Source organism: Chamaea fasciata, unplaced genomic scaffold, assembly GCF_029207755.1.
Source record: "Chamaea fasciata isolate MVZ Bird 193981 ecotype frontalis unplaced genomic scaffold, bChaFas1.0.hap1 SCAF_3, whole genome shotgun sequence".
Taxonomy (NCBI): Eukaryota; Metazoa; Chordata; class Aves; order Passeriformes; family Sylviidae; genus Chamaea; species Chamaea fasciata.
This window is the reverse complement of record NW_027094088.1, coordinates 95,112,591-95,128,254: the sequence shown is the minus strand read 5'-3', so window position 1 is coordinate 95,128,254 and position 15,664 is coordinate 95,112,591. Positions and strand designations below refer to the sequence as shown.

General features: G+C 40.5%; 1 protein-coding gene across 1 annotated transcript in view; it reads right to left on the bottom strand.

Annotated features, from left to right (window-relative positions):
- SNTG2 (syntrophin gamma 2) overlaps window positions 1–14,416 on the bottom strand; it is a 219,053-nt gene extending 204,637 nt beyond the window's left edge. The window contains exon 1 of the mRNA XM_066179844.1: window positions 14,279–14,416. Coding sequence (XP_066035941.1) covers window positions 14,279–14,350 — 72 coding nt within the window. The 5' untranslated portion in view covers window positions 14,351–14,416. The remainder of the gene's footprint in view (window positions 1–14,278) is intronic.
- Window positions 14,417–15,664: the final 1,248 nt, after the last annotated feature.

Genomic DNA, 15,664 nt, shown 5'->3' with positions numbered 1-15,664 from the left:
GAGCCCAGCCCTCTCCTGCTTCTTTGTTGTGAGAGCGAAGCCACTGAACTGGGACCTTATTAACACCCACCCTCACTTAAAAAGGGACTTTCACCACCTGCTGGGGTACCTCAGGGGAAACCCTGGTACTCCAAGCCTTCTCCCCTTCAAAGAAGGCTCTTCCTGCCATGTTGGGGAGCCAGGCTGCCTCTGCCCTGCCCCGCCTCTGCTACAGATCCAAGGCTTTTTGCTACACTGTAGCCAAGCACCCCTGCCTGCCAGAACCAGGTCCTGCTACAGCTTCGGAGACTGACACATCTATTCTACCACTCCAGGATTTCCCTCGTTCCTGATGTTCCAGCTTGCCGCTTCCGAGGTTCCTGCTACAGCTCCTTTTGCTATCCAGAGGGGGGACCGAGATCAGCAGCCCCTAGGGGTTTGTAAAGAAAGCTCCTGCTCCATCCATTTCTGCCGGCTGCACCCACCATGACAGCATGGAGATGTCCGAAACCCACGCCACAGCGCCCCCTGCAGCCGCGGGGGAATCATCGCACCTGTCCTGCCTAGCCGGGAGCCACCAGCGCCCCTGCCGGCTGTGATTGGAACTGCATCCAAGGGAAAGGTGCCGGCAGCAGAGAGGGGCTGTTCCTGGGTTCCTCGTTCTGTTTGTTGTTCCTGCTGTTGTTGTTGACATTTGCTTGCCTTGTTACACATACTAATAAAGAACTGTTATTCTCTTTCCCATACCTTTGCCTGAAAGCCCCTTAATTTCAAAGTTATAGCAATTCAGAGGGATGGGAGTCATATTCTCCGTTCCAAGGGAGGTTCCTGGCTTCTTCAGCAGACACCTGTCTTTCAAACCAAGACAGCAAGACTAGACAAGGGTAAATGGACTTCAAGTGAAACGGTAGATTTAGATTAGGTATTAAGAAAACAATTCTTCACTATGAGGGTAGTGAGAGCTTGCTCAGAGAGGTTGTGGATGCCCTGCTCCTGGCAAGGCTTCCAAACCATTCTATGATATGAAAATAAAATCCATTACTGAGTGCTAGAATTTTCAAGCTTTTAACAAATCACTTGTTGCAGAAAGGCATTATACATATCACTTTACTGAAATCAAAAGAAGAAATCAAAAGCATAAAAATTAGCTTTCAGAAGTCTCCTAAAAATGCTTTCTTCATCCCACTGCTATATATCCATTAAGTTAAATCTTCCTGTTAGAAAACATAATATTCCTACTTGTTGCTTAGTAACACAGTGTGCCATGGCCATTTTACCATGTGGCTTTCCCATATTTTGACCAGATATTAGATCTTCTTCCGTCTTAATTAATTTTATATTCAGCATCTTCAAAGGAACAAGAGCTTTAATGTAACCTCTTTTTTTCCCTGAAAAAATTCAAATGTTATTATACTAATTAGTACATCGTCTGAAAAGAAAGTAGTGGATACTGATTCTGTAATTCTATCCAGCTTATCTTACTTACGTTTCACTTCTTGAAGTACCACAGAGAGGCATCAGATCCTGGTATGACACAATCTAGTGCAGGGACCCCTGGATATGTCTAGTGTAGCCTTCTGCTCACAGCAGGGTCTTCTGCAACAAGCAGACCTACAACCACTACCTCCAGAGTCCAGACATTTAACTCATGACACCTATCCAAATCATAATGTATCCTTGCTATAAGAATACTATAGAAGACAGTTTCAAAAGCCATACTAAAGTATGGGTAAACACAATCTGCTACTCTCTCCTTGTACACAAATTCCATCATTTTGTTATAAAAGGCAACCAGGTTGGTCATGCATGATCTATCCTTGCAAAGTCCACACTTACTGTTCATAATCACCTCCTCTTTTATGCACTCATGAAATCTGTGTCACATTCTAAAAGGACCCAACCCCACAATATTGTGAGGGCCCAGCCTGTATTTCCCCATATCTAACTATAGGTATGTTATTAAGACTGGTGCAAGGTATGCCTTTCTCTGTTTATCCAGAATTTCCCCTAGAGCCTATGATCTTTAAAAGATGATAAAAAGTGGCCTTGCAAGCACATCACCCAGTGCTCTCAGCACTCCTGTATGCAGCTATATCAGGTCCCATGGACTTCTTGCAAGGACACTGTGTTTTGATCCTCACTCACTGCTGGCAGTTCTTTACAGACTGCCCTAAAAATCAGAGGCCTGGAACACCCGATAGCTGAAGACTGAAAAAAAGAGATTTTAATTTGGACATTTTATGGCATGGTTGTACAGACTGAACCCTCACTGGAGTCTGCAGTTAATCAGGTGCATCTATGAAGCAACTTACAATTTAGTTCCATCTGAAAGCCTGGATGCTTCCCTACCAGCATTTTAGTTTGCACTAGAAGCAGATTTTTGAAGCAAGTCTCCTCCAGTCATTCCTACTTCTCATACCATGGTCTCCATCACAGCACATCTGATGCCTAGAGCACATGAGCTGGAGGAGCTCCAATGGCAAACCTAGACGGACCAACGACTAACACTCCACAAGATCAAGCTAGAGCTAATCTGAAATCAAACTGTTGATGTTTGATGACTGACTGTTAAGTCCCTCTGCCTTATTCCACAGATCTATCTGTATTCAGATGTGCTACTTGCCAACACAGGATATAATTTTGATGCTTTCCAAAGCCATCCTCTATCCAAAATAAAATATTAATGCACATGTCCTAGGATTAAATAGACTATTCAGAATGGATTTTTTTCCATCACTTTATGCTTCATTCTGCAAATCACAGATGGTCTAAATACTTGTGTGTTTGAAAAAAAAGTCCTTTACTCAGATCATGGGTGGTAAATTTCCCTGAGTAAGAGGGTCAGCAAGTCTTAAAGAATTCTGAGCACATCAGGTTAGTACAAAGACAAACAGGCAGCTACAGCAGGCAGCTGAGGGCCTGAAGGTCAGATGGCACAACTTGTATGACTAAATCTAAATGCTTTTGCTCTCTCTGAAGACATGGACCACAATCACACCTTCCACAGGAATGGTCAGTACCAATCACATTTTGGATACCATCTGGAAGACTGCTAACTAGCATAGGACAAAACTATGCAAAGGAAAATGCTAACATTTTAACAGTTATGATCAAATGCATTTTAGTGGTTGGCATTCTGCCATGGCCACGCTCATGTACTCTTACTGACTGCACCTCTGTAGTGTACAAGTAGTTAATTCCCACCCACAGAAGGACACTACTTAAATGGAATATTATTCTGCTTATACAGCAGTTACTCAACATCCAACAAAATTTCCAGATTCCCAAAGCAGGGCTATACCTTTAAGTCATAGGTTACCCTTTACCACAGGGGAAAAGTTGGAAACTATTAGATCTTGAAAAACGAAGGCAAGGTGTTACGTTCCAATGAACTGAAACAGTCATAAAAAGTATCTGCAGTAGTCATTATTGAAAGCACCTAAATTTCACATAAGAACATGAATTAGTTCCACAAGATATCTGATCTGTAAATATCAAGCAAGCTGATGAAAGACTGTTTAGACTGCAATTTAAAACTACCATAACTAATCTTTTATTCTGTGCAATAATGTTCAAGATTAAAATTTTCCATTATATATAAGCAAGAAAATACTTTTCAGTATTTATTGCAGATTATATATGGAGAAAACAGAATACTGCTTTGACTGTTCCTTAAGTCCATCCAATTAAATATAAGTTACAAAATTTGTTCTCTGTGGGCAGAAGCCCTCCTAATGAAACATCAACACCATAAATAAAACCAGAGGTTACAGTCAGACTAGTCAGTTACAGAGAAATAGTATTCTTAGACCTAAAGAATGTTTCCTCATCTTTCATTTTGGAGAATGTTTTAATTACTTTATTTAAATGGAAAAGACACCTTCTCCATAGGACAAGACTTTTTCAATTTATATTGAAAATACTATCTCAGTTGGCCTCTATTTGCCAAAGTTTCACAGAAATACTTGAAAAATAATGATGCTCTACAAAACAATCTACTTTTTTACCAATTCAATCCAAAAGGAATTTATAGAATGTCATTATGTTAATCTCACACCTCAGTGCCTTACACTATGGTAATAGGTTGGTGGATTTGTTTCAGTTTTATTTCTTAGTTCTGCTAAATATGTTGGGCTAAGCCATAACTTTTTAAAGGTAGAATAGTCTGCCTTACAAAAAACAACATTTTTATATTTCTCCCAGAGTAGACAACACTAACACTAATTGCTTAAAATTATACACGAAGCACTCTCTGTACTTCTTCGTGACACTTGGCAATGAATCACATATTGGACTAATAGAGGGGAAATTTCATAAATTTTAAAAGATTAAGTCTTAATTTTATGCCATAAATTGATGAAGCAAGAGGTTTTGGCAAAACAGAATTAGGTTGACCCTGGTCAGATTAAAATTAGGTTGACCCTGGTCAGATTAAAATGATACTGGTATTATGAGAATTAGAGAGTCAGCTCAAGCAGGTTTACTACATTTAGGCATTTTTTTGCTAAGAAAACTACAGCCAACTGACACTGATTTAAGTTCAGTAAAATTCATAAAAGTCTGTCAAACTGCCAAAAGATGAAAAGAAGAAACAGAGATAGCAGAGACGTAAGTATGGACTTTTTCTATTACACCAAAATACAAATAATCCATTAAAAACAACCCAGTACTCCCTAAGGTCTAGGCAACACTTATCTGCCTACTCACCCCTTTCACATCCATTCTCTTTTTATAACTACCTTATAAAGTTTCTGGTTGTAGGAAAAAAAAATCCTCTCTTTTTGACTCTATTTTTTGTTAACTGAAATGGAGGACATTCAAGAATACACGTTCAGCTAATTAAAAAGCCTGATTTATTTTTATTATCTCTACAGCAAAGATTATGAAGAAAGAGCACACTAGTGAAGTGCAGAATTAGACAAGTAAATAACCACAATAGCACATAAGCATGATTAGTCACAATAAACTAAAAATTAAAGAGATGATAAAAAATCCCTACATCAGGTCAGCTTGTCAGCTGTGGTTGGCTTGGGTTTTTTCCCTACTGTCAGTAAACTATTACAAATTTTTTCCTCTTTCCTGACATTTGAAAGGAATATTCTTGAGGATTTAGTCACAGATGGTTCCAGCTGCTACAAGACTGCCCTCAGTAAAAATTACAAATCTAATTTCTGTTTTCTTATTCAAAAGGTTCAATTACAGGTAGTAAAAGTAAGAAGAACGAAGCATTCCTTCAAGCTACAATTTATATTATCTGACTGTCATAAATAACAGAGAGCTCCTTGGGATTATGCATGCTAATCAGTCCTAAACTATTTCAGTGTAAATTGAACCACTAGGTTGTTGTGGTAGCATTTTAAAGAGAACACAGTCTTAAACTGCACCCGGGGAGGTTTAGATTGGACATTAGGAATTTCTTCACAGAAGGGGTGATTGGGCAGTGGAATGGGTTGCCCAGGAAGATAATGGAGTCACAATCCCTGGAGGTGTTTAAGAAAATACTTGATGTGGCACTCAGTGCCATCGTCTAGTTGACAGAGTGGTGTAAGTCACAGCCTCCAAGATCTCAAAGGTCTTTTCCAACCTAGTTAATTCTGTGATTTTGACAACTCAGACTTCATACCTTCCTCCTGGGCCATCTTCCCAAACCATCTACCTTGAGGAGCATCCACCTGTTTCAAAGCCAAATATGCTTAAAGCAGACAGCTTTCCTATTGGATTAAGCATGTTTTATGAATAGACCATGTTGCGTTTCAAAGTCCTTTGAGAACAACACATCCTGCTACATTCCCAACTTTGCTTGTTTAAACAGAGTAGTGACAATGCCACGCTTTTGTTAATGTTCTGTTTAATAAAAAACCTACAGCTGTAAAAAATTCTGAATGTCTAATTTCAATGAAGAAACTAATTTTTTGTAATGGAAGGTATGTTAAATAGATTTAAGTTTCATCTTCTGAAACATTATAAGTAGAACATTTTGTACCAAATTTTATTTAATTGAGAGCAAAGATGTGTAACTCTAAACACTGAATAAATTAGCCCATATACAGTTTCTGCCATCCTTCCCTTGGCACTATGGAAATGACACTATGGCATAAAGTGGTAAATCAGTCTTAAACTAATGTCAGATAATTATTTCATCTACAGTACATTTCAGTAATTTTCTAATGTAAAATGAGTGTGAAGTTTGTATTAAATATATGAAAGAAATTGGAGGTTTGCGTAGAGTTAAGATACAGGGGGCTGAAGTATATCTAATGTCTACAGGTTATCTGCAGACTAAGGTCATTGTTTAATGTTTGATAACCTTAGAGGACATGTAATTTCTACAGATTGTAAGAATAATAATTTCTTGCCTTACAAATTGTAAATGGTACTACCATGATTTATTCTACGAAGAAGTATCATATAGCTAGCCCATGTATAATACAGTTTCTGCCAGAGAATAATGTCTTTTTTACCCCTCTACTTTTCAGATATTATGAATACAGACACATACAGATATGCACACAAGCTCCACTAGAATCAAAGTTTCCTTTAATGATCACAAAATCCTGTAAAACTGGCTTGGAGATTTTAGAACAGTAAAGTTACTCTTCAAAGCACACTAGGAAGTCTAATTCTTTTATGTAGTGTATTTTTTGCCTTATTATTCAAAAAAGAGCATTCTGTTTAGCACACCCAGCATATGCACCATATGATGCACCAGATGCCTTAGTAAATAATTCATCTCCTAATGAAAAGTACAATAAATAGTTGAATAAAACTGTGTGATGATGCAAGTGATAACTACCCTTTCAAAACTAGAAAAAGAGGAGATTTTATAAAGAGCAATAGCTATATCACAAAACAATACTGCCAGACTGATCTGGCAACATATGCTTAATTATGCTGCAACAGTATTCTGGAAATGAGCACACAGTACAGATTACTGCATATCTTTATATTGCTGCTCCATCAGGGCTCGTGAAGGGTGGCAGAAGAATGTCTAAATGCTGCATTTACAATGCCTAAGACAGCAGGATAGGTTGAGTACGAGAGGAAAAGACACATTACATAAAATAAGATTGTAATGCCTGCTTGAAGTGAGTATTTTACTGGTATAGAAGACACTAGGATTTTATTAGCACAACGACATCTATGAGTAATTCCTAAAGCCTTTCTAAAAATGTGACTTAATACTGTTAAGATAGGATTTGTATGGCAAGATATGCCCATGAATTTCCTTGCAGAATCTATGTCTTAGCTGCAGCCAGTGAAACAAATAAAAAATATATCACTGACTGTTCATTTAACAGGCTTGCTGGAGAGGAAGATGGCAAAACACTTGTGACAAACAGCTTTCAAATATGCATGTGTCTCATGCATGTGTCTCAACTATGCATGATCTCATCCCATCCCATATGAGATCAATTCTTCTGACACTTTCCTCCAATAAACTTACTATTTGCACATATACCTAGAGGAAAAACACAGCTTCTACAGAGGAAATAAAATAACATTCCTTACTATCTCCCATTTCGTTTAGCACTGTTTTGAATGTGTAATTTTGTTCTTCTCTGTTTTTATGTCACATATTAGCATTATATAAGCTACATAATGTATCCCTGTTCATGGTAATCCTAAACATACTAGTCCTTGGTTAGAAAAGTGACAACAGCCAGTAAGTTAAATGAATGAGATTTCTCCAAAGTCTACATCCACTACTGGATGGGACAGGATAGTGCATGATATAGTGAGGGGGGAAAAAAAAATGAGATGCAAAGAAAACTCTGAAAAACTTTCTCTACATAATAAATGGAGAAGTTTTGTCAGGTATTCACAAAAAGTAAAGTACTGAAAGACAATTTCCTCAATCCAAATTTACAAAGAAAACCCCAAGACCAACTCAAAATCTTAACTGAAATCTCTTTCCTTCAGTCTTCCCAACGGTAAAAGGAAAAATAATGCTCACCCACTTCACAGTGTATTCTAAAACTTACCATGTTACTATTTACATTTTCCCTGGTGTACAGATAGATATTTACATCATTTAGTAAGAACCAGTGTTGTATCACTGTGGAAATGCTGTCTGCCAGCATGCACAGTGCAGCCAACACACTGGTTTTTTACTGACTGTGTGAGAACAGACCATCACAAAACAGAGGCTGAGCTACTCTTGAGCCCCATTTCAACTCTCAATTATAGTCAGGCCTCCTGCAAAACCCAGGCATAAACAAGAAAATTCCCATCAAAAGGTAAAACTAACAAACTATTGTTTCGCGGCAAAGAAGAATCATCAAAAGCTGATGATACAGATTTGACACCAAAAGGTTTTGATTCCAACCCTGGGTAAGACTGCCTCTGTGGTCCTCATCAAGTCAATTAAGCCTGTCTGCTACATCTTGCTGTAACTACTGATTTCAATCAAGGAAGTGCTATGGAATTCAACAACTCAGACTCTGGAAGTCACTGTGTTTACAGTACAGATGTTAAGCACCCATGAGAAAAAGCTACCCCAGATGCACTTCGCACAACAGATGGCATTACACGTAACTTGCCTGTTTAGGGAAAAGGTTTCTCCTTAGCTTTTAATCATCTGGTGACTTAAAATTCTCAGATAAGCTCTGCAAAGGTAAAAATCACAAAACAACAGGCATGAAACAGTCATGCAAGTTTGGCATGGTGGAGGGAAGCATTATAAGGATAAAGATTTTATAGTATCATACAGGACAAGCATGTACAATGCCACTTTAAAAGACAGTACAAAAACCCCTGATGTTTTCCAATGATTTTTCTGCCCACAACTTCTCTAAATACTAGAAATATATTTTGTCACTATAACAATCTGAACTTCACAAGGAGATGATAAATGAGATAATATTGATTAGATTGTGCTAAAGGGTTCCAGCTCTTCAAGGTTATATCCTTTAGAGAGTTTGCAAATCTTATTACAGAAATCTGCCTGTTGATATACATAAATAAAGAGTGGCAGCAGAGTTCCAGCATGACAGCTCTCACTAGAGTCACGCTGCTCTTCAGAGAGAAAGTTCAGACATGCAGGTAGAGAAGAGCTTAAAACAGTAGAATCAGCTTCCCTTTTTCAAAAAACCCAGACCAATAAAATTTAGATCATAACTGCTGTAAAAGTATTACTGATAAAGAGTGTCTGTAGTGAAACACAATCGTGGGACTCAGTTGGGTTTAACTGTCAGTTTCATCTGTAATGTGAAGGATGAGTAAGTCCATCAAATTGTACCAACAAGTTTAACATGCAGTTCTTACAGTAAATGAATCTTAACTTCAGGTGAAAGTCAGCAAGAGCCTTTTCTTGCTTTTAGTGGCAAAAAAACCCAAAAAATATCAAGGAGCATAACAAAAAGCAAGTGCAATAATCTGCTAATTCCCCTGGAGTTCTGCATTCACTCTCAACTAAAGGAGGACTAGAAGAGGCACTTAAACTGGTCATCTGCTTTTTAAAAACTTCAGATTTCTCCCTGAGACGTGGCAGGGGAGAGTGGGGCAGGTAGGTATGTGTGAGGTGTGGGGAAGAGTATATGAAAAGAACTAGGGGTCCTTCTGTCCTGATGGGCAGGAGTCACCAGTGGATGAAGCCAGCCACAAAGGCTGATAGCATTAGCCACAACAGAAAGCAATCCATGTAATCATTTCGCTTTACTTGCCACGAAGTACACTGCACCCAGGTTTGCACCCTGCAACACAAGAATCACTCTGACAAATGAGAGCAAGTCCCATCAAAGCCCACTGAAATGGTCCAGGGGCTGAAGCACTTCCCCTGGGAGAAGTGGCCGAGTAAGCTGGGCCTGATTGATCCTAAGGAAGTAGGGGCTTTGAGGGAGGAGCTAACAGCACACCCCCATTCACCAGGAAAACAACCCAGCAGGGAGAAGCTATTACAGAGAGGTTGAGCAGTCTCCATCCTTGGAGGTTTTGAAGATACACTGGGAAAAGACCTGAGCAACTCAATCTGAATTCTACCTGGTCACTGCTTTCAGGGGAAGGTAATGCTTGTGGACCTTCCAAGGTCCCTTTCAGCCTGAATGAATCAGATTGGTGTTTGCTGCCTCCATTATTGTGTTGCTGCTGACAAGCAATATTAGGTGTCAGTTTTGTAGAACACGGTCATGCTCTGTTCCTTTCTGCTGAGCTCTACTACCATTTCTATTCTAAGCAATCTCTGAACTCTCAAGTGAAAATGATTCTATTTATATTCATCTCATAAAATGTTTGAAACATCAGAAAAAAAAAAAAAAAGCCTGCTTACAATATGAAACACAGATCTGAGGTGTAAAAGGAATACCAAGGCTCTTCTTTTTTTGAGCGGCAGGGGCACAAGTCTTATTTCCATTAAGATGTTAAAGCCATAAGCTTGAAAATGTTTGAGGGTTTTTTTTACCACTTTGATAAGTGTTTTCATGGAGATGCATACAGGTAAAAGCCATATTCAAATTTGGTTTGTGAAAACAAGGAAGCCAAGTGAAGAAAAATGAAACATTTGATCACTCTGATATTTAGTAACTGTTTGGTAAAATTCTTTAATAGGATCTCAAAACTATTAATTTCACAGATTTTTTAGCGGGGAAAAACAACTCCAAAAAGTGGGAAGACAAATTTTTTCTTTTTTTTTTTTTACTCGAAAGTAATTATCAGGCTTCACACAACAGAGTCCATGGACACTTTCTCCCTGTCATGGACCTCCACCCTCTGTTTTCTATCTCCCAATCAGAAGAAAAATTCTGTTCACTTTACAGAAAAAGTTTCTGATACCAGCTTTTAAAAGGCAAGGAATTTTAATAGAAAATAGTATCTGGGAGAAAAAGCTTCAATTAGCAACTACATCCTATTGATTTGTATTGTGGCATAGACAGATCTTGGAAATAATCTTGAAATCCATGCCACCTCAGTACTGACTTCTCATAAAAATCACAGGAAAATTGAAGCTTCTGACAGTCCCATACTGTATGACTGAATGGATACCAAACGTACTAAAATACTGGTGTGGAATGTAATGGTGGCCATCTGTTTCACAAAAACGTCAAATTGACTTGACCCTGAAAAGTTAGGGAGAAGACAAGACACCGATGCTTGTGATAACATGACACCTAGTGTTCACTTTCAGGAAGCTTCAGTATTGGTGGGTACCAAACGCCGAGGAAACATCAATGCCCCAGGACCTCTTTCCAAAAAAACAGGTAGATATTTATACCAGCATTTCTAAGCAAGTGCCTAAATCACACTGTGAAAACCGAGGGGAGGAAAGGAACAGAAGACCTGCCTTTGCTGCACTTGCCCTTGCTATTGAGTACACAGTTTGGGTAACTGCAGAGAAGAGTGCTATCCAAAGAAGTTTCATGTTGCTGATTTTTTTTTTTCTTTGGGTTTCTGCTGCAAAAAGAAACCATCTACCTATCACTCTTTTTCTGATTGTGTATGGAAGTTAATAAAAAACTGGATCTACTACATATAATATGCATGAATTTAAGAGAAGAGTCCCTAATTTAAAAAAAAAAAAAAGGTTTATTTATCTATAGCAATGAACTGTACATTTATTTCTTCATCTCAAATCGTGGTGTATCAACAACACAAGTGCCTGTTACATTATCATTCCCTTCCAAGCTTCTAGCAACACAATGAAAACCACAGTAACTAAGGCACACAAGATCAATGAGACCATAAAATCCATGTAAGAACATGGCACAAGCACTCTAACATAGTAACAATTACTAAGAGATATGACCCCTTGAGTATATCCAAAGGCAAAGGGGGAAAGGATTGTACGAGAAATTAGAACATAAAGTTCACTACAGATAGAGGAAACATATACTGGTTTTTGAAATCAGATGAGTAAAAATCCATGTCTGATACTGAATGAAGCAGGTGTCAGGAATTACACTGAGACAGGCAAAACATTAGAGACAAGGTCTGACTGAAACTTCAGTTCTGTAGAACTGAATGTAAACAATTGCACTTCAAGAAGTTTAGAGAGACACGGTGGGAAACATTCTTAAAAGAGAATTAATGTTAAGAATACATGCATGCAAAACAAATTACTGTTGTATTTCAAATCTAGCACTGTCTTTAAATTAAAAGTATGCCAAGTTATTTTCCAGGGAGTAGCATTTAACTGTTATCCTTCTGAAGAGAAAAAAACCCACAAAGGCAACCCATCTATCTTTTAATATTAATATTGTCTAGCTACCAGAATCCCAAACAATTAATTTGACTCAGCAAGCAATATTTAGTAAACACTAACTACTATTATTATATCTTGTCTCTGAGAAAAATGTGCACATGGTCAATACACAGGTATTAAAATACACATTTTTCTTTTAACAAGGTAAACAGATCTAGATTCCAATACTGTTAAATTACTTAAGAAGATGCAAGTCAAGTACTTGTCACACTGTGAATTATAAATCAAGTTCTTATTTTTCAATACATTTTGAGCATAATTTTCTTCAGAAGTTTAGGATGTGGCATATCTGGGGAGCCAAGCAATTATGAACTCACCTAAATAAATACCTGCCATAACATGTCCCTGCTGAACTTGAGTCTAAATGTTTTTTTTACTAAGACTATATATTCATTCCTTCTTTCAATCACATACCTTTATTTGAAAGAGCCAGGAAAATGAGGCTAAATTTGTCTGTTAGAAACAGACAGCTTGCCAAAGCCTTAGATTCATAGCCCAATTTCACATTCAGGGTCAAGGTAAATTGGGCATTGTGTAGTCACATGCCTTTAGTTCCCATTGCTCTTGTCCAAAAGGTCAGTTCACCATTCATAAAGTGTCTAGTTTGGTCCCAGGCAGAAGTCCCATGAGTAACAGCAGAAATGACGTGTCCTATTGGTCTTAAACATACACATTTGACACAACTACAAGAATACCAGTCATAAATCTCACCTAATGATAGTGATTATCCCTCACCTTTAAAGCTGAAATATCCTGAACTGCCATACAACCTACTCAGCTGTTAATATTTTAGATAATTGCTGCACAGATTATTTTTGCAGTTCCTGAACTGGTCTTACAAGTTAAAAACTGTGAAACAACTTTAAGACACAGAGGATTCCACAGTAGGCTTAATTCCATTATTTCTTTTTGAATTACACAAATTCTAAAAGCCCAAAGGTTAAATTTATGCATCTTCTCACACATAGTCGAAAGATACATGCAAATACAGGCTGTGAAAGCTTCTCAGACAACAGTTTGTTTCCACATATTTATGTGCAGTTGTCACACATGATTATGATGTCAGGTATCCTTTACCGTTTTCTTCTACACTTGAATTTCCAAATATTACTTTCATTTTTATGATTACAGAAGCTTGAAGCAGTTACAAATTCACAGTGAGGGAGAACGTGTCTCTAAGTCAGCTTTCATGCAGCTGAGGCACCTTCTAAACAACACTCTGGATAAAACACCAGGAAGATAAACACAGTTTTTATTTCAAAAATTGCAAGGCTGTGGTCACCGAAACAGCTCGAAAGACAGAACAAAAAAAATAAAAATAATAAAAAAAAAAAACAACAAACAAAAAAAAAACCAAAAAAAAAAAGAAGTTTATTTATTTTAACACCGGTACATATTTTATAACAATACAATAAATTATTTTTTAGCTGGTGATTGAAAACTATTGCGATGACGCTTCAACAAAACAACTTTACATGCCAAAAAGAGCGGCACGTTAAACCACAGTCTGTAATGGTTTTAAAAGGTCCGCAGGGCAGACCTACTACATTTTATATAAACCAGGACAGAGAACTGCCGTCAGAGGGCATCATTCATGAATGATTTGCCAAATACGCTGCCGTGAAGTAGCAAGTTATTTTCTAACTCCCTCACGGGCTTCTCCTCAAACTGCACGAGGTGCTAAATACAGCCAAGTAGGTGACTTTTTTTTTTTTTTTTTTTTTTTTTTAATCATCCCAGGCTTGCAGCTGGGTTTCAAACAGTGATACAACGCGGTCCCCCGGAAACTCGACCCTCAAGCTGCAGCCTGTCACGGCGACCAGAATCAACCGGGACACGTCCCGCCCGGCCGCGCTCGGGCCCCGGTGCCGCCCGGCTGCGGGAGGCAGGCGGGACAGCGCCCGTCCCGCCCCGGGAGCCGCGGCTGCCGCCGCCCCGTCCCTGCGAAGCCCCGCCGGCAGCCCGAGCCCGCGCCGCCCCGCTTGCGGTCCCTCACGCAGGCGCCTCCCTCCCTCCCTCCGGGCAGCGCCGCCGGCGGGACCCTCCTCACCCCCGCCCCGCCGTGGGAGTTGGCACCGGGACGGGCTGAGGGGGAGTGGTACTTGCCCAGGTGGGGACGAGGAGGCTGCCGGGCCGCTCGAGCGGTGCTGGAGAAGGCTGCTTCCCCGCCACGCTCATCTCCTCCCATGCAGCTGGCGTAGTCCTCTCAGACGGGCGGCTCGGCGGGACGCGGCGCCTCCGACACCGACTCCCAAGCGCCCGCCCCTCCCGGCAGCGCCGGCGTCCCGGCTCCGCGGGGCAGGCTGGCTCCGCGCTGCCCTTCGCCGCCCGCGGCCCGGGCGGGGCGGGGCGGGATGGGGGGCGTTCGCCGAGGGCTCGAAGCCGGGAGGGGAGAGGAAGGCGGCAGCGCGGCGCTGGCTATTTAACTTGGCTCTTCGCCGGGGGAAGGTGCCGCCGCTCCCCTCCCCTTCGCGGCCGCATCCCGACGGCCCAGCTGTGGGTGCTCCTGCGAGCGCCGCCGCGCTCCTCCCCGACACCGCATGGCTCCGCTCGAGCCGCCCGCGCCGCCCCGCGGGGCAAAGGCGGACGGGGGCTCCGGCCTCCCGCGCCCTCCGCTGGGGCAAGGGGCCGCTGCTGGGGAAAGGTGGCCGACGTGGTGGGGTTGTGCCGCTCCGAGCGCAACCCCCCTCGCCGTGTCCGCGCCCGTAGCGGGCAGCTGCGCCTCGTGTTGGGTCATAAGCGGCAGCCTCACGCGGGCCTCTCTCTCTTATCTCTGAACCAAAATTCTGGGGTAGTTTAACCCTCGAATATGCTTGGAACCCTCGGTATTCTGTAGCACTTGGTCAGGAAGAGTCCCCAGTCCTAAACATTGTCATGAGATTTTGCTCTTCTGTGGATCTTTAGCTTCCATCCAATTCCTGACCATGGGCCGTGGCCCAGGCTATCAGTTTTGGGGATCTTCTTGCAGTCCTGTGGTAGCAATGTTGAAGCTGATCCTAAGGCAAAGAAGTTCCTGATCCTTAACATACTACTTTATTAGTAGACACGTATTTCTATTATTGAGGAGAGAGAAGGGAAAGCTTTTAATTTTTCCCATCAGTTGATATAAAAGTATGTGGTTTGTGCAGATACTTTTCTGTTTTCTTACCTAAATGTAATGTGAAAAGACATCTCTGTTCTCTTTTGACACCTCTACCTTTGTCATGCACAAATAGATAACAAAGTATGACTGGAGTTGGCTAGACCTTTTATAAAGTTACTTTTAGAGCTGGGGTTTCTTCCCCCTGCTAAAGTGCATGCTTAAAGCAGGAAAGAAACATGCATCATCTTTTCGTTGGAGGTAAATCCATACAAAATACTGGTTGTCGCTGCTATATTTTACCCTAGAATGAATTTCTCTTTTCCCAGGTTTCCCTGGTCAAAAAATACCTGACATCATCCCTGTCTACTCTTTGACCTTCACACATACCAGAGCTCTGGAGAAGATGGGGA